Source organism: Gymnogyps californianus, chromosome 13 (genome assembly GCF_018139145.2).
Source record: "Gymnogyps californianus isolate 813 chromosome 13, ASM1813914v2, whole genome shotgun sequence".
NCBI classification, from domain to species: Eukaryota; Metazoa; Chordata; class Aves; order Accipitriformes; family Cathartidae; genus Gymnogyps; species Gymnogyps californianus.
The window spans coordinates 11,978,531-12,006,408 of record NC_059483.1 but is presented as its reverse complement, the minus strand read 5'-3'; the positions used below and the strand labels follow the sequence as shown (position 1 = coordinate 12,006,408).

Below are 27,878 nucleotides of genomic sequence, written 5' to 3'. Positions count from 1 at the left end.
TTCCATCCAGCTCACTGCCTTGGTCTTAGATTAATTGACCATGTGGGAGGAAGATGTGTGTGTCTGTACACGACCAGATGCCCAGGACTCTGAGAAACCACTCCACCTCTGTGTGGTCCACAGGGGACTGGGAAGAAGGAGAGAGGGTTCATAAAACTGGTTTCCACTAAAAAGATCAGACTATCCTGGATTAGGGAACCGGACAGAGGAGATTTGGTCTTTGTCCTGTGAATCCATCAGTAACAGGAATGCTGGGCACCTGGACAAAACAGAATGGGCCATTTGCTTATGGTTCCATTGACCGGGGGAATGTAGACACTGGGGTGGAAAGGTCTGGGCTATTTTGTCATGGCTTCATTGATCAGGGGAATGTAGGCACCTGCATTGCACAGCCTGGGCAATCTGCCCATAGCTCTATCAAACAAGGAAATACGGGCACCTCTGATCTCACCAAACAGGGCTGTTTGCAGCTTTGTAAGTAGCTGACAGTATAAGAGAAGGGAATTAAAAAAAAAACAAGAACAGAGCTAAGCAAACAGAAAATGCTGTGGACAGGTGGGAAATGTACCAGTGCCTTTGCTGTAGTACTGCCAGGTGTAGCTCTGTGCAAAGCCTGGCAGCTGATTCTGTTAGTTTAAGGGGGTTTATCTCCCCATGGGGCATCAACATGCAACAGAATTATCTTCCAGGCCTGTACCGCAAGCTCTTTTCTGGCTCCTGCAAGCAAAAAGGAGCAAAAGTATTTTACATGCTACAAGTATTTAAATTGGTCGGTTCACTAGAAAGAAAGAAAAAGAAAAACACAGAGAGAGAGAGAAAGAGGGAATCTCTATGGAAACAAAGCTTTCACTCTGCTAACGGAGTTAGTCAGACAGACACTGTCACCACTTACAAAGCAGGGCCAAAGAACCCCGAGGGCAAGTCCCTCTGCTATGATGGAAAAACTCAACCAGAGGATAAAATAGCTCTCAAATTGGAGTTAGCATGTCCATAGAGGACATCTAAGCCTGGGAACAACTGCAACCAGCTCTCTAGTTCACTGGCATGGACTGTAGTGCAGCCCTCCGTTGTCAACCTCTCCCCAAAAGCAACAGAAACAAACACACCCTGAGAGATACAGAAGGGTAGAGCGGTGCATGAGCTAAAATACATGTCCCTTTAGTCACTGTTAAACATCAAATTAGAACTGTGATACTCAAAACCAAACTGTTGCTGCTCTGGAGAACTATCAAACAGCATAAAAGCTGTGACAAAAGAGTAACAACACGCAGACAGCCAGTAGGCACAAAGCGCCTTTGGTCCTGTGAGCTCACTGCAGTGTAGCTACTTCTCTTCTCCTAATGAATAAACTGGTTGGCTTTGTTTGAAGACAGGGTTCTCTCAATGCTTACCCTAAGCCACGCTGTGTTTTCTAGCACATAGTTCAAGTGACCAAGCCAAAAGTCTGATGACAGTTTCCACTTCTTTCACAGATCCCCTTAGTGCCTTAGTTTACCGGACTCTAGAACTCATGCTAAAGCCATGTTCCTAAAATGCTTTGAGAAATTTGGATGGCATTAATACTGCATTTATGCCAATAAACCTTGGATTTTTCTGAGTGACACTGTTGTCACTTGGCTCAGAAGCACAAGGAAGTAACCAGCACTTGACAAGTTACCACATATTGGCTGAACTGCAAGAAGTGACTGGGCTCAGTAACCCCAGGGACAGATGTTTAAACTAAGGCATTTCCTATCTCACATCTAAGACAGGATGAAAGCAGGTACACAGTCACTTGCTGTGGCTTGGCCAGCTGGTGGTAACTCAGCTGTGATGTTCTGGGATCAGGCACAGCTTGCTTATGCAGAGTCTTCTAAATAGGAACTGTTACTTTTTCCTGAGCATCGCCTTGGGATGTTTGCTGTGTATGCAGAGCCCTATATCTATTCTTGGATGTGTATCTTCTGTCTTTCAGGTGATTTATCGTGCCTTAAGTCCAGCTAACAAGATCGAAGACCCCTATAGTCCTGAGGCTCAAGATCTCCTGAAACTCACCAACCTCCGCTTCCTTCTGTTAAAAAGACAGGAATGTCCATGCCATGGTTCGGGATTGGTAGAGAAACCTCAGAGATTTGCCCACTATGCTATTTATGACCTGATCATCCGAGGAAGCTGCTTTTGCAATGGACATGCAGAGGAATGCGAGCTTGCCAACAAGACAGGAGTCATGGAGAACGTGGTGAGTTCTAGACATTCACTAACTTACTAGACTTGTTACCTACCCGTGCTCTCTCAGCCTAACTGTACATTTTGTATATGATCCTGTCCAAGCCTCCTTAAGCCTATCTAAAAAAGGGCAGCACTGTCAATCCACATTAGTGAAACCTAAATCGCTCTGGGAGAAGATTTCCTATAACCCTTGCTGCAGTTCCATGTGTATTAATTGTATTGCTAGAGATGGGTCCTTCTAAAAACTCTGGACCTCAAAATACCTATACATTGTGAAGGGGCTTTGTAATTGGAACAGAGATCCAACCGCAAATATAGTGAATGAAATCACCTACCTATATGCCTACACAGAACTGAACTAATCTCTTCGATGCAAAGACTGCCCTGACCAGAATTCCAGCATCAGATCTCGAATCTCAGATTTTCTGAGTTTGTGAGACATGAGCAGTTCTGTCGTACTTAGGGTTTCAGTCTTTACTTTTAGGTTTTCAGCCTTCTGTGTTTTTGTTACTTTCACTACATAGACAGCAGTGTTCAGGATGTGAAAATAATTTCCACTCCCCCCCTCTTTTACCTATTCAGCTTAAAATAAGTTAGAATTTTTTTTTTTTAAAGCCAACCTTGTAGGATTTTTTATTTTTTTTTTTTTTTTAATTGTTTAGAATTTTTTTTTTTTTTAAAGCCAAACCTTGTAGGAAAATTATTCTATAGTACTATGACTAGCCCCTCCCTGTTCAGTCTTTTATCTGAGATTGACCCTGGATGTGCAGAAGATGTGAGTTTTTTTTTTTTTTTTTTTTTTTTTTTTTTTTTTTTATTGATTGACCTGATGTGCAGAAGATGTGAGTTATGTTTGTATGCATACTCAGAAGTTGCGATTCAGGGGGAATGACTGCTGTCTCCTTTTTGATTTAGCTGCAAGTATTACATAGAAGAACTGTAATAACAGTCACAAGGAAATGATGCTAACCAAATATCCAGATACATCTAAACACATACATCACAGACAGAATTCAGGCCACTTTAAACTAGTCAATGGCTCCACTGGCTCCAGAAGGCTGTCTGTCTCTGTAATGGGTTTTGAAAACCAAAATAACCCTTAGAACTTTAGTCCCTGGTGCACTTTGACATAATAGACTCAAGAAATACATCCTCAGCTAATTTCTGTCCCTTTAGATATATGGTACACTTGACATTCTGGTTTATTTTCTTCTGGAATGTGTATTCATTGTCTTCCTTTCAACTTTTCTAGGTTCAGAGGTAGATATTGTAAGATAATTAGGACTCTATGAGTTTCACAATATTTGCAAAATCATTTCTGAATCAGTTCCATCTGTGGTATAAATCTAAGATTCAGCTACAGTATTCTAGCACTAGGTGATGTTATCAGAGTCAGTTAACTATAAATATAGACTCTCTTAATACATAACTGTGTGGAGAAAATCTGTTTAAAGAGTGCATCCTCCCTATTGCAAACTGTTAAATATACACATAGTGAAACCAAATAGATGAATAACATGCTAAACGAATACAGCTGGTAGAAGAATAAACACTCTGCCCATCAGAAAAGGAAAACACAATATTGTGTAGATTACTGGCATAACCATTGTAAACTATGACAGGATTTTTTTTCCCCACTAGTCACAAAGGAATAGAATCTTTTTGTGCCATCAATGACTTCATGGGGCAGAAGGTGAAATAGTTTCGATGAAAAGCACTTCATGAGTGACTCATGTCCCAGGAGACAAGAGGGTGGGTGCATCACATCATTCGCACAGGCACAGATATTAGCAAGTCTTTGCCTAAGCAGGAGTTCAAATGCAGCAGTGAGAAAAGTGAGAAAAGCCTTCCAGAGCTTTAACTACCTCTAGAATTCAAGATGAGGGCTGGAAAAGACCATAAGTGAGCTGGTCCGAGTCCTTGCATAAAGGTATGATCAAGCATACCTAAGCCATTCACTAGTGAATGCTTGTTGAACTAGTTTTTGAAAATCTCTGAGGAAGGAGATTCAATAGCAACCCTCAGTAGTTGTTCCCATTTTGACATTTTGAAAGGCCTTCTTTAGTGCCTGCTTAAATAATCTCTGCTGCAAATTAAGGTGATTCTTTCTTGTCCCCTCTCCCCCAATGATCATGGAGAGCAGTTGATCCTCATTCTGCAGATATGATTGGAAGGTTCTTACTGTATCCTTCCTTAGTTTTTGGTTTTTTTGTACTAACCAGAGAAGTGAGAAACCTTAGGTGGTCAAAATTTAAAATTCTACTCCCAGGTCATACAAGTCTGGAGTAAAGATGATCATGCTATTTTGCTCCTCTTTTCTGTACTTTAGTTATTACACCCTAGCTCTTTCTCAAATATGCAATGAAAATCCACTCCTGGAAAAGCCAGGTTCCTGGATCCTTTTACATTTTATCTAATACTTACCAATGATGGTATTATAGTGGTGAAGGGAGAGTTCACATAGGCACAGATCTCAGGATTTGGTTTACATAGCATGAGGGAGTTTATACAAGTGTATAACTTTGCATCTTACAATATGGTAATCTCCTTGCCTACATGCAGAAGGAAGGAATAGGCCTTTGTCGTTGAGTGGTGAACACCAATGATACATTTCATATCAGCCAAACTACATTGCAACAAAAATCTTTGTCGTCTTGCAGTTTCTTGGCAGAAACATGGAAGGTGCTCTACCTTCAGCCACATGGTGACTAAAACAGGACGGGGAAAAGAGGCATTAGAAACAAACACTGCATGTCCAGAAATAATCTGATTCATTCCACTGGCCGCATCTAATATTTAATGAACACATGGGCAGAGCAAGTCTCAAGACACACAGTTTTTAATGTGGCTAGTGTGGGTGATATTACAGCATGAAGGCAGAGCAGCTTCATGTTTCCTGGGCTGCTGTCAAGTAATTAAATAAAATGCTGGAAAAATACAGACCTCCACAGAAAGGCTTAAGTAATAGGAGTTTCAGTCTCTTAAGAGTTCAGAGTCCTCCTACAATGTATTTATTTTCTGTAGTTAACAAAAACAAAAGCAAGTCCATGTAGAAAACAACTGTAATTGTTTGCCATGGGATAGGCCCAAAAACTGAGATCATTCTGCACTTAGGTCTTGGAAGAGACATAATTGTGCTAACTTGTAAGTCTGCTCTTATTACTCTTGAAAGAAATCTGTTCCATTTGTAATACTTCTAACACTGCTAGACCGATACTATATGGAGGCTAAATAATGGAGAAAACTAAAGGAAATTTCTTGACACTTTTGAACCAACACTTTTCAACACCATTTTGGAGGGACTAGATGATCTATGACTACTAGATGAGCTGTCAATGATCAATTTATCTGTGGATCGGTCAGTTCAGTCATGACAAATCATTCAGCTTCTGGCTTCTCCATTGAGGCTGCCGATAAGAAATGCAGCTCTATGAGAAGTAATGTCACAGACGCCACAGTGACACAGAAATGAATGGATACAAGAAAACAGCAAATTATAGAACTGACCTCCAAATGGTACATCTTTCCTCATAGCTTGAAATCCTAGATAGCTTCATGAATATTCTCTCTGGTCATAAGTAATTTGTGAAAATACTGAGTACAGCAAGGTTCAAAGTAGACTTCCATAGGATCCAATGAAAATGTCCTTTGACTTCTTATTTTGGCAGCAAACCAGTAATAATTACTCTTTCAATGTGGCTTTTTTTTTGAACAAGCCATGCACCCACCTCAACACCATTTATGTAGATCACATTTCCCTTATTAACTAGAATATCATGTCAGACAGGAGAAAAACTTTGAGAAATTAAGATGGGAGCTGTAAAAAATAGGCAAGAAACTTCTGGACAAACATATCTTGAATTTGGAGTTTGTTGCTATTGACAGTGATGTTTTCTTGTTTTCTATTTCCTTTCCTCAGACCAAAAAAAAGAGACACAGAGATGTCATACCCAACTTAAATAGCTTTTTATGATAGCTAAGGACAAAATTCTCCTTTCTGAATTTCACAGCCTGTATTATTCAAACTCTTACAAGTAGCTCCTTTGTCAGTAAGGGAAATTATTGAGATTGCATTTTGCTGCAGAAACTACAGAGGAGCATTTTCTTTTCAATGGAGGGCATTAATATGCCATTATAAGGGAAACAACTGCCAGGACCTGGCCACCTGAATACATCTAGTCGTCTTCTACCATTGGATGCAATGGAACGTAATCCTCTCCCAGGTATTGCTGTTGCAGGATGTACAAAGTTATGTGTTGCTCTACAGTAAATTATTTCTTTATCAAGCTCCAACAGTTAGTAAGAGCTGTTAGGTTTAGGATCTGCTTTGATGACACATTTTAGCTGAGTCCAGGGGTGCTTCCAGAACAAAGTTTACAAAGCAGAAAGTGCACATGGACAGAACACAGAATCTAGACCAAAGTCCTTTCTGTTTGCCAAACATTTCACAATTCTCTTTCTAGTCCATGAGAAGTAAGTATGGACAGAGGAAAGCAAATGTGGATTAAAATGTTTTTGTATAAGCATTAGGGTTTTTTTACTTGTTAATTATTGGTATCTACACTGCCAGGAAATTCTTACAAGTTGCCTCGGATGTTTCTTTTATCCTGTTTACAGAGACAAACTAGACTCCCTGTGGGTCTGATCCTCCACAATGAAGCAAATGGAAAGTTTTCCACTTACTTCAAAGAGAGCAGGATCTGGTCCTAAGTAAGATTCTTTGTTTGGCATAATGGAGGTTACATAAGGTAAAACTTGTTTTTCTACAGCAGGTTTCCAGGTGACTTGGCTGTCGTATCCCTTGCAAATATTACCTCCTCTTCAAATATCTTGTGCAGTTCTACTGATAATCCCCAACTAAGTTTTCACATTATCTGATCCAAGCTGTGCCAATCTGCATGATGTCCAGCACTCAGAGATGCAGGAGGTGCTCTCTGTTGTAGTTGGCAACTCAAAGAGTAGGTTTTGTTTAAGAAAAAGTTACCCTGTGTACATCAACTATGTGAGTAGCGTCAGGAATGTTAAAAAAAAAAAAAAAAGATTACAAGAGCTCCTAGATCACGTTAGAATAAATTCTAGAAACAGTTCCCTGTGCTGATCTTTTTCCAAAAATTAAAACTGAATATGGACTTCAAGCTCTGCCCATAATGATCTGAAAACATAGAAGATTACATAAATTATGGAGCAAAAAGTAGTCATGAATTACATGAACTACATGAAAGGAAGTGGTGTTGCTGACACCTTTGCTACCCACAGTGGACCAAAGCATTTCACAGGAATCCTTGTGGGAACATGCAGGTGGATGAGAAAGTTTCAGATATTTGTGTTCAGAGGTGACAAAGAAGCTGACAGGAGAGCATCATGGAAAGGTTTGCTTTAATTTTAGTGGATAGTCTTAGTAAGTTCCTAGTTTCCTACGCAAGATGTGCTTCAAAACTGTGACTCTAAATGACAGTTAAGTTCTCAAACAATAACTTAGATAAAAGTTGGAAAAGGATATTCAGACTGGTCTTGCAGGTCACATCCAGAAGATCCTATTTTATCCCATTCTCACAAAAGTCACCAGAAACCTTAACTGAAGAATACCTAAATAAATCTAAAAAAGAGCTTTCCTATACATCCCATGCTTCTCTTGCTGTTTCAGAGTGACTGTGAGGAAGACTGGCACATTAAAGTAATGCCTCCATTACTGCCAGGAGTTGGTTCTTGGCCAGCACAAAAATCAACACCCTTGTCCTTCTGAGTTATTAAAAATCTGAATTCAAGCGAAAATATGGTACATATTCCTCCTTTATTTTAGATATATTGCATCCTCCAAATTCAAGTACCCCTCTGGGTTGGTGTCTGGGGTGTTTCCTTTCAAACAATGTGTTCATTCTAGTTTACATTTCTTACAGTTTCAACTCATATGCTACATCAGGTATCTCCTAGAATTGCACAAAACCTGCAGTGGTAGTCCTGATGAAAAGATCTTAAAGGTTTCAGACTCCTGTTCAGTACAGATTTAGGCTCTGTAATCTGGGTTCCTCTCCATAGTTTTTGTGAAGATTTCTGGTTTTGCTGGCTCTTTGACGCTAGACTTAAACTTTAACAAGATCGTCCTCCCCTCCCAACAGACTCAGCACTACTTTGCATTACAGCCATTTCAGCTGGAATAGCAGGGACACACGTAAGCAGTAGTTCGTCCAGTTCTGAATTGACATTCAGGTAAGGTTCAGGTAATGTTAGGTTTAAAATGGTTCCAGGGACCTTTCCTAGGTGGTTTAGTAGAAGGTTCTGCCCACTCCGTGCCTTTTCACTTAGCACTGCCCACTGAAGTGCAGGCAAGAGCAGGAGAATTTTTGTGTGCAGCCTCATCCACCTGCACTGGCCAACATGCTCCCTTTTAGAGGGAACATACCCTGCCTTCTGTTGAGCTCTGAAATTAAATTAGTCTGTGAGTGCTATTTCATCTTATGAAAGATGGCTAATTTGGCTACTTTGGTGCGCCCTGACAATATACGATGGTATACTGCATCTTTAATTTGCTTGTTGCACATCGGGTGTGTGGGCTGTGCTTCTACCCTCTTCTACCCTAATCAGTGTGTTTAACTTGATATCCATGCAGGTTCTCCATGAGCTCTGCTGAGAACCTGTGGTTTGCAGCCAGAGCATCTGGCATTCATACCATCAACATGATGTTTTGAGTATCTATGGTTTAGAGAATAACCACAATTTTGACGGTATGATCCATATAGTGGTTCAGTCAGCAGGAATTCTGCAATTATAAAGTCAACAAGTTTTTCCTACATTTTATTATTGTTGTGTAAATGTCTTTTACTACTACTGAAGTCCAAATCAGAAAAACATGCGTATTCAGGAATGGTGTTTAAACACATGCCTAAATGCTTTCCTGAATCAGGGCTCAGTGTAGAGACACCCATGCAGACACTCATCTGACTGGTAGGAAACGGTCTCTTATTTTGTGGGATAGGGTAGCAAACAATTTCGTATCATCTGACATCATTAGCCTTCAAACACAGCTTTTCTGAAAAGCAATGGCTATGGGTGAGCTATTTAAACGTATTTAAATTTTATTGCTTAATTGCTGTTATTAATAGTGTTTTTTGTTGTTTTAATCACTTAAGTGATGTTCTCTGCTACTTTCATCTCCATGAAAGAACCATAATAATCCTGCTAGTAGAAACATTTGATTCGAAACACTTGTAAATACATTTTAGGGCTGGTAAAATATGCCTTATAGTTCTTATAAGGATTGCTTTTCACATTAAAGCTACAAGGCTGTCTGTGTGTGTGTGTGTGTTTGAGAGAGAAATAATTGCTTTATCTCACAGCTATCAGCCACCACTTGCTACCAATACCTCTCTGATGTCCCACAGTACAGCATATTTCTGAGGTTCTTTCATTTAAGCTCCACACAATACAAACTGTTCTGTCTCTCTAAGTTGAATTTGACACAGCCACCAACACTAGGAAGTTGCTGTGATGTGACAATCATAGGAGCTGCTGTGTTTAGCCTCATACATTAAGTTCCTGTGTTTTTAAGCTCCCTTGGGACTGAATAGACTGCTAAGTTGTTTCTGTCCTCAGCTCACCTACATGTTACTAGAACAAAAGTTTTCAGTCTTTTACCAAGGCTTTTCAAGGCCTTTCAGCCAGTTCACTCATCCCCAATAAATCTCCCAGTAATTTGAGCAAATCTTTCTGGAGTTGTACCTTGTGGGTGCACGGAGTTTACATTTTAACACTTTGGCAGCAGGTGCACACAAAATACAAAGAAATTTTGCACAGGATTATAAACAAATTCCATATTACTCAGTGCAAAAGTTATAAAATCCTACCTATATTTCCTTGCCTTGGTTCACTCACTGTGCTGGAAGGGTCCTGGGGATTAGCTTTGCACCCTTTAGGCGTTTAGAATCCTTTCCTTGCTGTGCACAAGTTTTCTGCTAAATCATGGACTTTCTTGCCCTTTTTCTCCCCAGATTCCTTATAAATTTGGCTGGTCCTGTGACTTTTTCAGCCCTGCCCTTCCCCCACTCTCCATCTGCAGAGAGGCTGCAGAAAACTATTTTTCTCTTGGCTTCATCTATTCCATTACTCAACATAATTTCACTTGAATGGGAGCTATGTATGCTGCCAAGTTCACTCAATACAAAGGTAAAAATTCAGAGAAGAGCTCATAGGCCCACTTTGGGAGTGGATTTTCAATCACACATCCCTAGAGCCACTGTGGATTAACCAGCAGAAACCCAGCTAAGTCGAGACAGTTGCTGGAGTTAGCCAGACTTACTACAAAGTAAATGACAGAATTATTTTGCCTGTTGAATGAACACATCATGTCCAAACTTCTCTGAACTGTCCACAGTGTGCTAACCCACTATGCCTGACCTGTAAATCCACAAATCCTTGTCCATATATCAGAATCTAGAGCTTCTCCCATTTCCTCCTCCCCTGAAAACTAATTCTGGGTCTGTCTACAGCAAAGGTTGGCAGTCAGGCCAGACTATTCCGTGGCATCAGGAACAAAGCCTTGAACAAGACCAAACTCACTTGTGCCATTCACTTTCAGGACATTTGAACGTTGGTATTTACTCGTTATGCTGTGATTCAGGCATTCACCTACTGAGCCTCGTCCCCCTTTCCACTTCCTCCGTTCTTAAGACACTCACCAAGAGCTGGTGACCTGCTGTAACTCAGGGCTGCATTTCAGCATGACAGCTGTTACTTGTATGCAGTTTGTTACAGATTGATAATGGAGTTGTTGGCACTGTAGGTAAAAATAAGAGGACAGCTTAGCCCAAAAATGAATAAAATCAAGCTAACATTCAGAAAGAAAACAATAAGAAAGCAGAGTGAAATGTGGGCTAAGGCACAGCCAGGTGTGCATGTAAAGACTGATGGAGGTAAATTCAGGCAGAGGATGGAGTTGTGTCTTGAAACTGTCACAGGCTGAGTTATATTCCCTCACATGATGCGTGAATTTTGTACCTCTTCTGGTATATTTATCCTGTTCCTTTGTTACTGTTCAAAAAGGTCTTAGTGATGCCAGTTTGAATATTCAACTAAACAGTGTCACTGATTTTTCTTCACCATTACCTATTCAGTGAATTTGGAACGAGTGGCAGCTCATTCACTCACTGCTGTGGAGACCAAAACCTGTATGGGCTCAGGTGGCCTTGCCACAAGTGTCCCAGCTCTACTTATCCCTGCCAAGTTCCCTCAGACTTAATTTACCAAAGTGACCAAGTATGAGCCAGAAATTCAGTTCCCTCAGAAAACACCCATATGTGTACTAGTTTTTAGACACATACATTTATTAGACCTTTTCTCAGAAACCAGCAAGTGACATAGGAAAATAATGGCTTTTTTCATTCCTGATTAGAGCAGGAATTTGAACTGTCAATCTACCCATAGCAGGCACTGTAATCTGGGACTTACTCCCAAGCCACCTATTCTTTTAGGTCTTTGTGAATTTGAAACAGTTTAATTTTTTAAAATCTTTTTTTCTTTTTTCAAAAAGAAATTTTTAATTTGGCCTCTTAAAAGTCATATGTGCTCTCCTCAGGACCTGATATTGAAGGATTTATTATAAATCTGCATGGATACCTCTCTTCATTTGGAGAGAAAACAGAGCCCCTTTGAACTATAAGAGAAACAAAGCAGAATAGCAGACACTGTTTTGTATTTAACCACGCAAAATGACCCAGAAAGAGTCATTTTACTAAAAGCAGGTAAGGGACTAGCCTCTGATGTCATTGCAAACTGCTGTATCCAAAATTTCTCTGGCGACACTACAAAGTGAATACAGAGCCCAAAGACAAACATTTTCTCCGAATCAGCAACAGTTGCTGTGTTCTGGAAGGCTTCCAAATTTAACCTTCATTCATTAGGAAAAAAGCCCCTAAATAGACTGAGACTAGCCCAGGAGAAAGAGCAACAACCACAACATTTATTGAAAGGATGTAAGGTAAAAGAAACTAAATGGGCAGAGAGAAAGCAAGAGGCTTCAGGTATTATACAAAGCTGAACAGAGTTTAAAAAATCAAATAATTGTGGGATAAACAGATGGAAAATTTCCACTCGCTCTCTCAGCTGTGGATCGGAATTCAGGTGAAGCAACTTTGTGTAGTCAAAGGTGAATAAGTATCATGTAATTTCTTGGAACCGTTGTATGAAAGCAGGATATGGTTCTACACTATTTGCTACAAATCAGCCAGAAGTTACTGAGCTCCATGGAAGAACTACTGGATGAAATTCATGGCTTAGTATAGCAGGTCAAGCTAAATGATTGGAACTGATCATCCTGGCATTAAAATCCATGAAGCTGTAACCTTCTCTATGTCCTGACTCAAAGCTGCTCAGGTGGTAGATGTACAAATCAAAGCCTTTGGCAGCAATACCAGACTTGTAATAGCACGACTCTACTGTGAGGCAGAGGAGGGAATTAATCCAGATTAAAAATACTAGTGCCAAAGAAAAAGAAGTGGGTTTAACTTTTTTTTTAACATGGTTTAGTTTCACAGCCCAATTTACACATGACTCAGGGCATGATGCAGAAGGTGATAGCATAGGAAGGAGTAGTAAGGAAAGCAGAAATGTCTCAAATCGAGATTGCCCCCAAAGACTTTACATCATGAAACCACAGCCTGAGAACATAGCTGCTATACCAAAACACAAAAGCAGAGCTTGCTTTCAAGGGGCCATTAAAGCCAATATGATGGTGATTGAGAGTATAGCATAACATCTTTGTTCCTTTCCTGGACTAATAATATCCTCTAACTGCAAGTATGTCAGCCTATAAACTTCTACCCTTTGCAAAAGCTGATTAGAAAACTGGAAGCTTGATGCAGCCAGAATATCAGTATTTAAAGCAACAGTTTTCATCTTTCAAAGCTCATAGCATGCATTAGTGACATGAGTAACCCTGAGTGAACGCACTTGGAAAGCAGGACTGCAAGAATACAAACTATTACAGGTTATGCACATAGTACTTCAGACTGGTTTTATGAAATGGGGAGGTTTATATGATCACACAGTCTGCCTGCCTGCCAGTGCATCTATTTCTCTGATCCATTCCCCACAATAACTTTGGAAGGCACCATCCAGTTTCAAAAAAATCTGTCAGAGCAACTGAACTCTCAACACAATGATGCTCCAATGAATGGGAAAGATCCTTGGAGACAACTAGAGTTATCACAGTAATGAGGAGAAGCAGATGAAGGGAGGTGTCATAAAAATAAGTTCTGTAATATTTCTGAAGTACTCAGTGATTGCAGCAATGAGCACTGTGGAGAAGCCCATACAGGCCTAAATACTTTTCTGTCTATCTAACGATCAGTATATGTCGAGTGATGCAGCGTCACATATTGAACATTGAGGATAAAGTGAAATATGAGAGATGTGAGACAGAAATCTCCTGGATCCCAATCTTTCTCCTGCTGTACCAATACATTTATATGTATTCATATAAATTTGTGTCATAAACTAACCGGTCTTTAGCTGAAAACTGGCGAGGTTTCCTAATTGATGGCATGAATCTCACGTAAGCCTCTGTTCCTCACACCTTGCTTTCAAGCTCCCTCCACCTGGATTGCCAGCTCCAAATCTACAAAGCTGAAGTATTTTTTTCCTCAGATGCCTCCTAGTAGTCAGATATCCTAAAGCTTCCAATGACATTAATCCAGTGGCAATCAAAGTACTATTATCAGGGCCCTGAAGGCACTAAAAGGACTTTAAGAGCCCTGACCAGCCCCACCTGGGACTCCTACCCACGCTCTCTGTCCATTGGCCTGGGGGCTCCATTTAAGCTCAGCTCTGGGCTATCAGTTCCTGCTTGAGCTATGCTCAAAGATGGATGTGTCTGTCTGCATCTCTACCTCTAGGCCTGCCTTCTGGATGGACCTTAGGCCTATGCTGTAGGTATCTTCCCTCCTGCTGGACCCCCTCATGTGTGTTGTAGCTTGTCTCTCATTCTGCCTCCTGGGTGGACTTTGAACCCATGTTGTGAGCTTGTTTCTGGGCCTGTCTCCTGCTGCTCCTGAATTGCTCCTGGCCCATCCTGTTGCTGTGTCTGGGGCTGTCAATGGACTGTGGTACCAGCTCCCTGCTCTGCCCACTGTGCTCAGGATGGTGCCCCCTCGGTAAGGGCACAGCCTGTGCTGTAGTAACCCTCAGCTTATAGCTCCTCAACCCTTAAAGAGCAACTGGTCCTTGCTGCTCCCTGACAAGCATCTCCTTAATCATCATTATCTCCTTGCAACTCTGACCTTGCTTTCTAGGGCATAGAAAAATATCAGTGTAGTTTCCCTGAATCTGTACTTCTCTATTTTCTCTACCTTGGTATGATCACCTTTGTGTTCCAGTGAGATCCAGTGCATCCTGAGGTCTTGCATTTGGTAGAAAGCACAGTCTTCTAGTTTTTTGGACCCACTTTTGTGAGAGAGATGTGGACTTAATTCAGCAGTGAATAACAAGTCAGGGACATGCCTGCTCTCTTTGTGTTGGTGTTGAGTGCGACTCTCACATTCTCCCTTCCCTAAGCAGATATTTCATTTCCTATTTTATCTGACAGCATCCTGTATTTCATTCTTGTTCCTTCCTGAACTTTGGTCTCTGGCTGCCTCTCCTATCTCTTTCTCTAACAGAACAAATTGTTTGTCTCATTACTTGCAGCCACCTCACCTACCCTTATTTCGCCTCATGCTTAAGTGTAATGGGTCTCTTCCACAGCTCAGTTTCTCCTGTATTAACCAGTCTTTCTGCAATGGCCACTTATATCCATGAATCATCTTTCTTGTGTGTGTTCTACTTGAGCTGTTTGTCTCTGCTCTCTTCTCCTATCCAACTCCTTTCTGTACTTCATTGTCACATCATGTTGCACTTTCCTCCTTAGCTATTTTCACCTATGAATACAGTCTATGAGATTACTCTTCATGGAAAAAATCTTTCATGAGATGATACCCATCCACAGATAACACAGGGCAGACTTGTTTTCTCTTCCATTATCCTTTACCCCAATACCCATCAATTCTCTTTTCCTTGTTCTTAAACTTATACAAAAAGGGTTAGTCCTCAGACCTTACACTCTAAAAAAAGTTCCATGCCAGCTCCACTGTTTACTTCTGCCTGTTCAGTGGCTCTCCTGGCTGCTTGGCTTTTCAACTCCTTTGTCTAAGCCAGTCATCCTTCCACATATATTTGGTAAACTGTTCAATAGCAGGGATCACAGGCAGGAAGCTTCCTCTATGCCTCTGTCCTGCTCACAACATGCCATTCCTAGATAGCCTCCACAAACTACAGTTTGCAACAAACCAGTGGGCAATGAGCAAACTAACACATCTACTTACCTCCAAAGAACAACCAGACTCTTCCCCTTTTCACTGAATTTTCCTGTTTACTTTCTGAATAATTGTTCATCAGTGTTCACACCATCTGTGCTGTGCACTGTAAGCACAGGGTCCTGTGGAATAATGAATATTTGATCATGTCATTCAAGGCTAAAACAAGATTGCATGGCTTAATTCTACCATTTCCCAACTGTACAATCTTAGTGTTTCTTTAATGTAATTTTTTTTACATAGTGAATGCACAGTTTGTGTATATATCTCAAAAACCCAATGGGCCAACTTACAAATTTTGCATTGAAATACACTAGCATTTTCCTAAGAAGCGACTGGATCCAAGATTTTGGTTCTGATCCATTTTGGAATGAGCTGTAAAGTTCAGATACAGTCTGAAGTTTGGGGACATTAAAATCCATGGGTCTGGGTCAGGCTCATTTTATCTTGTCTCACTCCTGGTCCTTTTCTCTGTTCTATGGCTTCTGAAAAGCAGTCCCTGTGTCCACAGTAGGGGACTTAGAAGCCTGAAGAGCTAAACCCAAACAGGGAGAAGCCCAACACTGTTGCTTATTAGTATTTTTGTCTTTTTCTCTGTAATTTGTCATCCTATTTAGTGCTGTGAACATGGATGACTTTCTTGTACAAAGGTCTGGAGAGGCATCACATAATATGCTACGTACTGTATCCTCCTGAGGTTTACTGGTGCTGAGGTCTGACAGAAATGCATACCCTGAAGTCTGTGCTCAGTCTTCCGTGAGGAGGCAGCCAACTGCTCTGTGCAGCAGCAAATCTGCCAGCTGGCCATGGAGGGGCGATGGCATCAGCTGCAGCCTATCCTCTTTGCTAGCTACATGACATATCTGGTCTGGGAGGATTAGAAACCAGGGGAGCGGAGAGCAAATTGCTGCAGGGAGATGAATTTGGGGGCAGGGGAGCGCATTCACGCAACTGCTCTTTTGAACATTTCTCTCTTGATCCCAAGCTACCTGCTATGCAAGATGGGGGAAGGGGGGACTGCAAAGGGAGAGTCTGACTTTCAGGAAAGACTATGGAGAAACGTAACTCACATTAGTGGTGAGATTAAAGGATTAGATTCAATTCACACCCCAGTCAAAATGAAATTTCAGCTTCTGCTTTTTGTGTAACATGCAGTGGGCCAGAGCTGTGACAGTGGTTACAGAGTTTAGCATTCTCAATAGCACACAGAGGGAGAGGGGTTTAGTCCCTGATTTCTGTGCATTTTCTGCTCTAGTACAAGTGTCTCCTTGCATGTGAAATACCACTAATTAGCACCTTCTCTTGTGATGAACGTAGAACATGACCTATAGTACCACCTTTCCCTTTCTCCCACTCCCTATGCTGGATATTTCCTCAAATAATTTCTCCAGGAAATCCTTTCTCTGAGGCATTGCAAACAGATATTGGAATCTTATTTCTTAATTTAAAAAAAAAAAACCAAACCAACCCAAAACCCACAACATAACAACCCTCCTGTAAAGCACTTCTTGGATGTGGCTCGATGTTACGAAATCTTGTGCACCAAATCACAGTCTGTAGTGGAACTGGCTATAATATTCCTGGTGTGTGAAATGACTTGAGAACAGAACCAGTTTCAATAGTAACTCCCTGTTTGAAGGCTGGACTAGCTCAGTTTCCCAGGTCAGGTTTTTGGTGTGAATACCTGATTCCAAAACTGACATATATTAGAATATTTCCATGATTAAAAACCATTATTGTGTTCCAATGAAGGCAGGTAAGTACAGAGGAAGCAAGTTCTTTTTTCAAGTAATTTTTCAAGCAAATAGTCACAAAGAGAACTCTACTATTCAGCCAGTTTTAGTCAAGACTTTTTGCATGTCTGTCTTTGTTTCCCCCCAAATATTTTGTAAACTGTTGTTTCTTAGCTTAGGTGGGTTTATATGCTTAGTGCTTGTAGATCAGCCCCATTCTTCAGCCATGCCAGCTTTTGCTCATTTTTGTTAAACATCTTCCAATTTCTCATTTATCTGGTAATAAGATGTTCAAAACTGAACACAGCATTGCAGGTACAATTTCCTATCCACTTGGAGTTACAGTGCTTAGTTACACTGGGCGTTTTCTGCTAACCTATTATATATATTTATATGTAAGTTGGTAGGTTGGTGCCTACTGTACCTAAGTCTCTTCAAACATCAGTGCTTTCCTCTCACAGAATGTGTGGTTTGGATTGTTTTTCTATGGGTATACTGGTTGGTATTTTTCCAGGTTTAATATTTTTGCCACATTTTTAACTGTGTTAGGAGGTCCAGGATTACTTGCTCATTCTTCTAACAATTTATAATTTAGTAATTCATGGTGATTTCATTGTCCTATATTTAGTCTCTCTTCCAGACCACTGTTAATGTCAAATAAGACAGAGTCCAGCATCCTCTGTTAGACTGTGCTCTCCTGTGACTCAACTCTGCTAGCCAAGAGTGTATTTGACACTGCCTGGAGGTGACTGCCTGCTCAGGCTCTTTGCATGCTCTTACTCTGAACTTGTAAATCAAAATAAGCTGTGTTAGCTTACCCAATTTAAATAGTCTAGAGGCTGTTCATCAATGCAGTAGTAAAATAGCCAACTGGAGAGTTAAAAAGAAATTGTTGCCACATGCATTTAAACTGGAAGATAGAGGAAAAATCTACATCATTAGTGACTGTGTGAAGAGACAAAGCTACACATTTAAGCTCCAGGCTCTGTGGGTTTCCTAAGACAGCCAGGCAGCTGTGTGGGAGTTGTGCAGGAGAAGTCCCACCTCCTTGTGAGGCTGTTGGGCACTCCACCATGCTCTTGCTTGTACCTGTTTGAATGTATTCTCTTTCCCCTGACAGGTCCATGGGAAGTGTGTGTGTAGACACAACACAGCAGGGGACCACTGTGAGAAATGTGCACCGCTATACAATGATCAGCCTTGGAAGCCAGGAGATGGAAAATCAGGGGCGCCAAATGAATGCAGAAGTAAGTGGGAGCGAGTTTACTGATCCAGGCTTTCAGGATGAGCACTCACCATGCCAGCAGGCAAAGTTCCCTAACCAAGACTTCTGTCAACTTACAGTAATGCTGCCATTACAGAAACTGGGGATAAGCTGCTGGTTGCTGATGGAAAACTTTAGTATCCGTGTTGTTTTACTGCAGCTGACCCATTTCAGCTATTGGGGAGTGGAATTTACAAGGCAGAAATCTGTTCTTCATGCAGCTATGTCGCCTCACGTGTTTTAGCGTTCCAGGGTTTTGTGCAGGGCTTACCATACCATCAGATTGGTTTGTCCTACTGTAAGAATACCATGCAGCTCACAACCACCCAAGTTTCTCAGACCCTGCTGGGACTCTCACTATGTGTTGCAATTTCTAGTTTTTATGAAAATCAAGGATTGCAGGCAGATGAAATGTGTTACATTCAGATATTTCCTCCATGATTTACAGTGGGAAAATGATACCACTTGAATAGCATTGCTGTGTCTATTATATAAGCCTGAAATATATTCTCCTGTTTCCCATCAGAGTGTCGCTGTCACAACCATGCTGACAGCTGCCACTTTGATCTGAGTGTTTGGCTGGCATCAGGAAAGCAAAGTGGTGGAGTCTGCGACAACTGCAAGCATAACACAGAGGGACGTCGGTGTCAAAGGTGCAAACTGGGGTATTACCGAGATAGAGGGAAACCCGTGTCTTCTACAGAGGTCTGCAAACGTAAGTGACTATTGTTATGTGTGGTGAAGACAAATGAATAGTGGAAGAATCATTAAAAGAATGATTAAAAGAAATCAATCAATAACTCCTATAGAATCAATAACTCCTATAGAAGCAACTCATGAGTATTACTACCCTTTCTTTGTATTCTTTTCCCAAACTACAGTTTTCTGATCAAAGGTCATCTTCTGGTTTTCTATGTCTATGTCTCCCCCTGGTATCACATGGGGTTTTTTTGGTGATAACTGCCACAGTGCTCCAAATGCATTGCATTCTGGGGAAAGGTACCTTCTTCTTGTGCTTGCATTTAAAATAATAAGTTCCTTTTTTCTTGAGGCACATTTTATGTAGCTGTTTTCTTCTGCATCTCAAGACTGCGTGTGCCTATGTGTAAGCTATTGTTAAATTCCATTTGATTGTGCAACATCTGTGCACATAAATATATATAATAATGGCTGCAGGAGGTGTAGGAAGCATGAGACCATGCATATCCACTTGGCAACAAACAGATCAGAGCTCACTCAGACTTATCTCTGGATTCTACAGCTGTATTATGGGGTGCTCTGCCCAAATTAATTGCCTCATTAACACTTCAGCAGGATGTGTTAGGAAGTAACTCGGGCATAGAGGCACTAATGGTTGTACACAGAGGGTGTACAACCTCTGGATCAAGGTAGTTTGTACCCAGCCAGTCTGGAACATAGCCCAAATCTCCCTTACTTAGTCTAAACATCTCCTGAGTATCCTGCCAGGCTTCACACATCTGATTCCATCTGGCACCTATTTGGGAAGTTGCTATTTCCAACAATATACATAATTTCATTTCTCCCTTTGGATAGTTTTCCTTCCCCACAGCTCAGACATCAGTTGCCAGCACAGAGAACTTCATCCTCTGTCATCTATACTCATGCCCACTGGCATCAGGTACTTTTGAAGCTTTCCTGACCCTTTGATGTTCTTCCTCAAGATTCCTCTTAAACACTCAGGTTACAAACACTCCTCTCCCTAGGACTGTATGGCCTGTGACATTGCTTAAACTTTCTGTGCACAACACATCCTATGTTTCTGCTCTTTTGTATTCCTTCCACTGGATCTTAGTGCCAGCACAGACTGCTTCTACACGACCACTTCTTTTTGATTTCACAATGTTCATCACAGAACGCTGATCAGCAGACAGGGCTGGGGGTGAGTTTATCTAACTAACCCTGTATCCCATAGTGTTCTATGGTGACCCCTTTCTAGTCCTGTTTCTACTCTAAGCAGATTTGCTACAGGGAAATATTGTAATGAGAAAAAATTGTTGTACCAGAAGATTAGTTTTCAATCTCATAGTACCTGAAAGAATCTGTGTATGAACTCTCGTATTTAACAGCAGGGTGATGGTGTAGTAACCAGGGTCATGTGTAAAATTAGATAACCGCTAAAGTCAAGGAGCACTGGAGAGCAGTGAAGAGGAAAAAACATTGTTTGAAAATACAGCCTATCTGTGTGGAAACCCTAGAACAGTCTGCCTGGATGAAATCAGACCTTGACTCTACCTCTGCCTCTTTTGTCTGGTCTGGTTACAGGCCTCTCTGCCTCCTGCCAATACTCTGTATAGCAAAAGAAAAACTGTTCAGAAATTTACCTTGTTGAAAGAGCTTTATTCCTATCGTGCCAGTCAAGCACAATAATGTTCTTTTCACCTGGGAACATGCTGCTGCCAGCAGAAGGCCCCCAAATGCAATTGTTTCCACTCTGACTTGCATGCTCAAGCCTAGATAGCTGCCATTCTGCTTTAGCCACCTGAAAGTTGTATGTCTTTTCTAGGCTCCCTGTACAGTCAGTGGAGAAACAGTGGGACCTCTAGGGAATGATTTACTGCAGTCTAATGTAGATGCCTGAGATAGATGAGCTGAATTGCTCTCTAGAGGATATCTATTTCTCTTCCTTGACTTGAGGTATTCTGGATCACTAGCCTGCACTAGAGTTTGTTGGTTGAGATGAATCTAACGGGTTTGATTCAGCATTATTGCAAATAGGTAAGCATGACCCTATCTGCACAATTCAAGTCAATGGGACTTTTCACAGGTGTGTAAAGGCACGCATGAATGCTTGCCATATCAAGATATAAGCAAAGGGTATTGCAGCTTACTCTAGAGAGCCCCAGCTTTTACGGCAGACTGATGTGTGCATGATCCTTGTACCTGTGTGGAAATAAAGGACACTGCAGATATAACTACAGAGTTAAGAGAAACCTGGGAGGGACGCGGTTAGTCTGTGCCTTTTCTCTTTTATTTAAGGTGAGGAGGAGAATTCCCACAATGGCATTTGACAAATTACCTTAATTAAGGTAGTGTTTTGTATGATGAAAGAACCAATCCCCAAACACTTCCCCAGGTAGTTTGAAGGCAGTGTATAACTGTGCACTTCCTGTTGTGCTGTACCTCTGCAGAGAATTTTCAGGGAACGTTTCACTACTTTGGTTATTATCAGTGACAGCAAAAACAGAAACACCAGTGCGGACAGGCAGAGTTGTTTTGTTTAGAACAGACTCAGTTTGATAGAGGGAAGGTTTCACCTCTAGGACTATCATCAGCTCCTTATGCCTAGAGCTGATATTAAACTGAAAGGCCTCATGCAGGATGTAAGATAGAGACCCTCTTCTCCATCCTTTAGGTTGTAAAACTTGCATTGCTATCAAACTTAATCTGGTGTTGTCTGAGTAAATTGTTCAGGTTGTGTGACCCTAAAAAACCCTCTGGTTACTCAGTATAAAACCGTTACTGTTTTGAGCATTGCTAATATGTAAGAAATTAGACAATTAGACCACCAGGTACATTTCTTTCATACCTCAGCCTGCTGATCATAAATTGAAGAGCTGCCACTTCTGGATTAGCATGGTTGTGAGGATTTAAATGTACCAATTCCAAGGCATCATCTCACTTTGAGAAAACTATGCAAACAGTGCCAGACTAACACCACTAAATGAAAAACCCACCCACTGGGCAAGTGCTGAAAAGCAGTAATAAACTGCAAACAGCAGACTGAATGGATGATTTTGGTGTAAGCAACCTGGTCCTCAGCTTCCCGTTTTGAACTCAGAGGGGAAAAAAAACTCAATGGGAGATCAAAACTTGACCCTTGTGTACAGTAGATACTGAGCTGGGAAAGGAAATCTGATGAAAAAGCTGAATGAAATGCTGTGCTAATCCCTTTGAGAAAGCACGCTTGAAGAGTGCTCTGCCATCCAGAGCAAAGTCTAGGTTCAGCTGTGACATCCCCCTCAGGCTCCCAGAAAGTTAACAGGACACTGCCCAGGCCCAGAAAGTCTTTAAGCATTAGTCATAATAATGAACAGCATTCTCTCTTAATCACTGCTAGGAAAAAAAGTTGTATAACAATTGGATGTCCTGGCACTATCCAAACCACCCTTTGCTGACCCTCCAATGTGAGACTGCAAAGACATTCCCTTGGGGAGAAAAAAAAAAAAAAAATCTGTTGAAATTTAACATGTAAATGTGAATGTGCTATTCCTTTTTGTCTGCTGAGGTAGCCTGCCTCTGATCCCTTTGCTTCTCCTGTTCCTAGCAGCTGGGGATGAATGAGAAGCAGGTTGTGTGCAGAGCCTTGTTTTGACAGTGCTTAGATCTATATTAAAAAAGGAAGGCATGAAAAGAGCCCCAGAGCAAGGCACACACCTGCCTGTTATTGGGGGTGACAACACAGGATTAAGTAGTTTGGATATAGACTTGTATGGGAGCTTTGACTCAGAAGCCTAATCGTTTCCTAACCAACGGTTAGAAAAGCTGCTGTATCCTTGGCTCTTTCCTGTGGCTTATTTAGAGGCTTAAGGGATCCTTCTGAAATGGCACCATCTTTTGTAGTCACCCTTTGCTTAGCTTAAAAAATAATGCAGGCATGTAGACCCATTAAAAAGGGTCTCCAGGAAAACAAGCTTTTTTAGTCTAAGCACAAGAGTTGAAAATTAAAATGTGCCCAGATGTACATGCACACAGACACACTCTGAAAAGCTCTGCTTCTCATCCTTTTACTTCTGAGCAGAGGGAGTGAACTTTTAATTGTAATGTCACAAAGGCCTGATCACATCTTGGTTCAAAGTCTGTCTTAATCAGCCCTGACCACACACACAGCTGTCTATCTTACTTCCTTCATTTAAGAAACATCATTGGCTGAGTCAATCCTCACATCTGACATGCTTTAAAAATTGCTCTGATTTGGTCATATGCTCCAAAGATGCACACATATATATTTCAGATTCAAAAGGCTTTGTTTGATTTTTCATTTTTCCTGTTTTTCATCAAATAGCCAGAGTCTGCTCATAGCTATATCTTATGCAGTATTATTAGACAGAAGTTTAAGGCAAGATACCTCAAAGTCCACTGAATTACTTGCAGCACTTGCTATTTTCCTATAACTTGGAACCATATTGTTGCAACCAATATTATATTTTACATCTGTGTCTAATTACATGGGAAAGACAGCTGTGCTGAGGGCAGACAGATTTATTGAGGACTTGAGTGGAGACTGCTGTATGAATTATTCATTTTTCATTATTCCTTGTCTCCTCCTTTTTACAGTAGTTTCTGACAAAACAAACTTAGTATAGGAGTGAGACTAAAAGGCAAGAGGATGCTTTGTGATACTTTGTGACTGATAGCCAATTCTAAAGCACAATGATGAAATTTTTCATTACACTGCTGGCAAGGGGAGAACCCAAATAAACCAGCCATCTCTGAGCCAGAACTGTCTGCACACCGTCCCTAACATAATTGATGATGCCTTTGACAAACAAGGCCATTGTCATGTTGGCTGGTGTTTTGTTAGACAGGGAGGCGGATGGAGAGAAAACTAGGGTTTGCCAAGAGAAAAGAAGCAAAAATCAGCAGGGAGAGATGCTGTGTTGTCAAATATTGGGAAATGTAAAAGGGTGAGGTTTTGGAAACTTGCTTTTATGTTTCTTTAATTGTGAGGTTTATCTGCAAATCTGTCATACTATTAAACAGATAAAACCCAGTCATCAACAGCTGCCCCTTCAGCATGTGACATGTGGGCTCTTATTTTGGGAGTTACCTTAGATGCACAACGGGGATTTTGGCTGTAATACTCTGGAAGCCAGACAATGTACACACCCAAGCTGAAACGCTAAATAAACACAGACTGAGTAAAGCGTTTGCAAGCCACTTGTATAACTCATCTGAAAGTGTTGTACATTGATTCAGCTTGCTTTCTGTTCCACCAGAAGCCGTCTCAGTTTCTAATTGGGGAATATGCCCCACAGTTCATTTGGGAACATTAGTTTTCCTGAACTGTAGCCCCCAAATGGGGGGGAAGCACTTTTTTCCTACATCCTCATCAGCTTCTGCCAATGCTGTCAGTCACTGTCCTGTAATACTTTCCCTTAGGGACAGTATGGGAGAAGGTCTCATCTTCTTGAATCGGAATCTAGTCTCAGTTGGTGATAGGTAGTCTAATAATGCTGATTTGTCCATCTGTTATGTGACCCTAAGTGATGCAACCTGAAAATTGGAAATAAGATGGGAATAAAGACGGACCCAGAAGTTGCAGAAATATAAGAAATTTAAGGTCAAAACTCCACAGGTAGATCCTACATACAGAGATACTACAGTGAAATCAGAAACCTGGATTCAAGCCAACCCAGATGTTGTCAGCCTCTTACTTCTTGTGGCTCAGACCTGTCTGCAGTAAAGGAAAGGTGTTTCCTCTCCTTACCCCCAAATCTGACATCCATTTTTTTCAGTGATGGACGGAACTAAGTGTCTCCTCTTTTAGGGTGATGTAGTCAGCCCTGCAAAAATCTGGGCAAAAATAATTCAAGTTGAGCAACAAATCAGAACTTGCCTTTGAAACTGTCAGTGCTAATGAGCACTTCATTGTTACACCTGCTCTCCAGAACTGACAGCAAAATCCCTGGGTTTGCTCCCAAAGTCAAGACTGCTTTGTGGCAAACAGGCGAGCCTGCTGCCATCCGCCAACCAGCTCATTGTGTTGAGTACATTGCCCATGACAGCACGCTTATTTTCTGTCCTTAGGCTATTGTGCTAGTGTCCCTTGAAAACAAACGGATGGAGATCTGTCTACAGCAGAGTGTAATAATATTATTAAAAATATTGGCATAAAGAACACAGGGCATGGTGAAAAAAATAACTATGTAGTAAGCAGATCATAAGAGAAATGCCCTTTAAACAAAATTGCTCACCCTTTTTCTCATACTATTTCCAAAAGATATTTTCTTTTCTTGAGCATCAAATATGAGATTGCAGATGACAGTGAATCTGTTCCTGCTACATTTAACACTCTTCACAGTCATATACTTTCCCCTTCCCCTTGGAAAATGATGTGTGGAACCAGAGTGTTCATTTGGTCTCTTATCTGTGAGCTCATGAAGAAAAGTAGTTTGATTAGAAGCAGTGATGGGCAAACTTCAAAAGCTTTGGAGATCATGTTTGGTTCAGATAAGCATCCAAAAGGTTGGCCTCTGATCCAAGCTATCTAAACGCCTTGGGTGTCCAACATTTAACTGAAAATCTCTGTTAAAGTGGGTCTTAGCCACAAGATTTTTATTTCTGCCCTCTTCCAGATGGATGAAGTAGTGATGCATTTCCTTTTCAGTCTCTGCTACAAGCAAAAGCCAGGGCACACTGCTTTGTTAATACAAAAAAGAGCTGAAATATGAAGGCCTGGAGTTCAGCTCAGTTCTCATTTTAATCAAACTTGTTTGAATATCAGAAATGAGTGGGTATGTTTATTGCTTGTATTTTACCTCTGCAGAGTTGTTGGCACAAGGCTTGACCATCTCAGCTAGCCTCTGCCCTGATAGAGAGGAGTCAACTGTGTTGGCTTTGCACCACTATCTGTATATTACTTTCCACCTTACTCCCTGATGCTGTCACATTGGGAATGTACTGGTGGCATGGGATTATGACAATTTATTGTCTGTGAAGGCAGAGTTGCCCACAGGAGCTGTAACTATCTCTTTTACTGCCAAGTTGCCTTGAGTTGCCAGGCCGGTGTCAAACTGGCAATAGCATTAGAAAGATCTGGGTTTTTTTCCCTCCTATTTGCTCATCTCCAGCTACATGTAAAATAACGTCTAGTGAGTTTAGAGATCTTCTCTCATTCTGTTTGCCTGCCTTATAACAAATCTGCTCATGTATTTGTACAAAAAATTTCATCAGCTTCCTTACAGTACTGCATGGTGAGATGTGTCCCTTAGAACTTGCACTGAAGGAAATCTGTGGACTCTTTGGAGGCAGAAATTGAAAAAACGTTTCAGGTCATCTGAACCACCTGCATAAGCCGCATCTAGCCCCAGAGGAAACAGTAGTTTTGTGATCTCTGTGTTCATAGGAAAGACAACGTAGGCAATAGCTATCATTTTGTACCTCATCCATGCTAGTGAATCTTTTTGCAAAACACTTTAAAAGTGAATCACCTGCAAGCCCCTTTAAAAATAAACACACGGTGGAGACTTCCTGCCACTGCTTCAAAACCCTGTATGGTCAAGATTTGTGTAGAAGGGAAGAACTGATTTTCACACATAAATGGGTCCGAGTTGTACTTGTTTTGCTGTGCTTAATGAGTTAAAAAGAAACAAAAATAATATTGCAAATGTAGGCTGACAATGCAATGGTTACCAGTTCTGACCTGAGCGTAAGGAAGAGGGCATGAGTTTATCAGCCTTGCAAAAATGTCACTTAACCAGATGACCCCTGGGCACATAATCTCAGTCACCTCTTACCATATCTCCATAGCTTGCGCCTGCCAGCCAATGGGTTCAGCCAACGCAACTTTCAGCAGAAGCTGGCGATGCCACCCCAAGACGGGATTCTGCTACTGCAAGCCAGGTGTGGCGGGCCCCAACTGCGATAGATGTCTCATGGGCTACTGGGGCTTTGGAGAAAATGGCTGTCGCCCTTGTGACTGTGCCAGAGACTGCGACCAGCATACTGGAAACTGTTTCAATGGGTAAAGAAGCCCTCCTTTGGGTTTACTTTGAGATGGGATTCTGTGAAATGAAACAAAGATTAACTGAAATGCTGCAGCAATGACAGTAATTGGAGGATGCTGGAGGGTGCACGATCATTTGAAAAGGTGGCTGTAAATCATAAAAGGTTTCTGAGATTCCATTTGGTGGCTGGCACACTTTTAAGTCCATTGTATTATCCAAGGCAATCTTGAAATGATGACTTCTTGCAGTAATAATAGGCAACTCCACAACCCCATGGAAATATGTAAGCATCTTTAAATACACCTGTTTGCCTTGGAAATAGATGGAAGAGCCTGGAGAGCTTGCCTCTCATCTGTGCCCAGGGTAAAATGAATTACAAGGTCTCCCTCTTGTTTCTAGAGGGCAGGCATCTGTACCCGAAACATGCATTAATCAGTACAGAAATCCTATGATTTGCTGAGTGACTGCAGTTTTATGGGTCCTGCAGGTGTCCTCAGTTCCTAGTGACATCAACAAGTGGTCACTAACTTTGAGTTACTTAATTCAGTAAAAACAAACAAAAGCAAAAAAGGCCCAGTACATAGTTACTTTAAAAAATGCTAAGTCAGCAGTGGTAAGGCCTAAATAAAAGCCTAGATCTTGTGAT

The 27,878-nt window shown here is 41.2% G+C and overlaps 1 protein-coding gene across 1 annotated transcript in view; it reads left to right on the top strand.

Annotated features, from left to right (window-relative positions):
- The window catches only part of LOC127021509 (netrin-4-like), a 55,408-nt gene that overhangs the window by 19,565 nt on the left and 7,965 nt on the right, over positions 1–27,878 (top strand). Inside the window, exons 3-6 of the mRNA XM_050904614.1 lie at positions 1,955–2,218; positions 18,402–18,528; positions 19,072–19,260; positions 27,036–27,249. Of these exons, the coding sequence (XP_050760571.1) occupies positions 1,955–2,218; positions 18,402–18,528; positions 19,072–19,260; positions 27,036–27,249 (794 nt within the window). The remainder of the gene's footprint in view (positions 1–1,954; positions 2,219–18,401; positions 18,529–19,071; positions 19,261–27,035; positions 27,250–27,878) is intronic.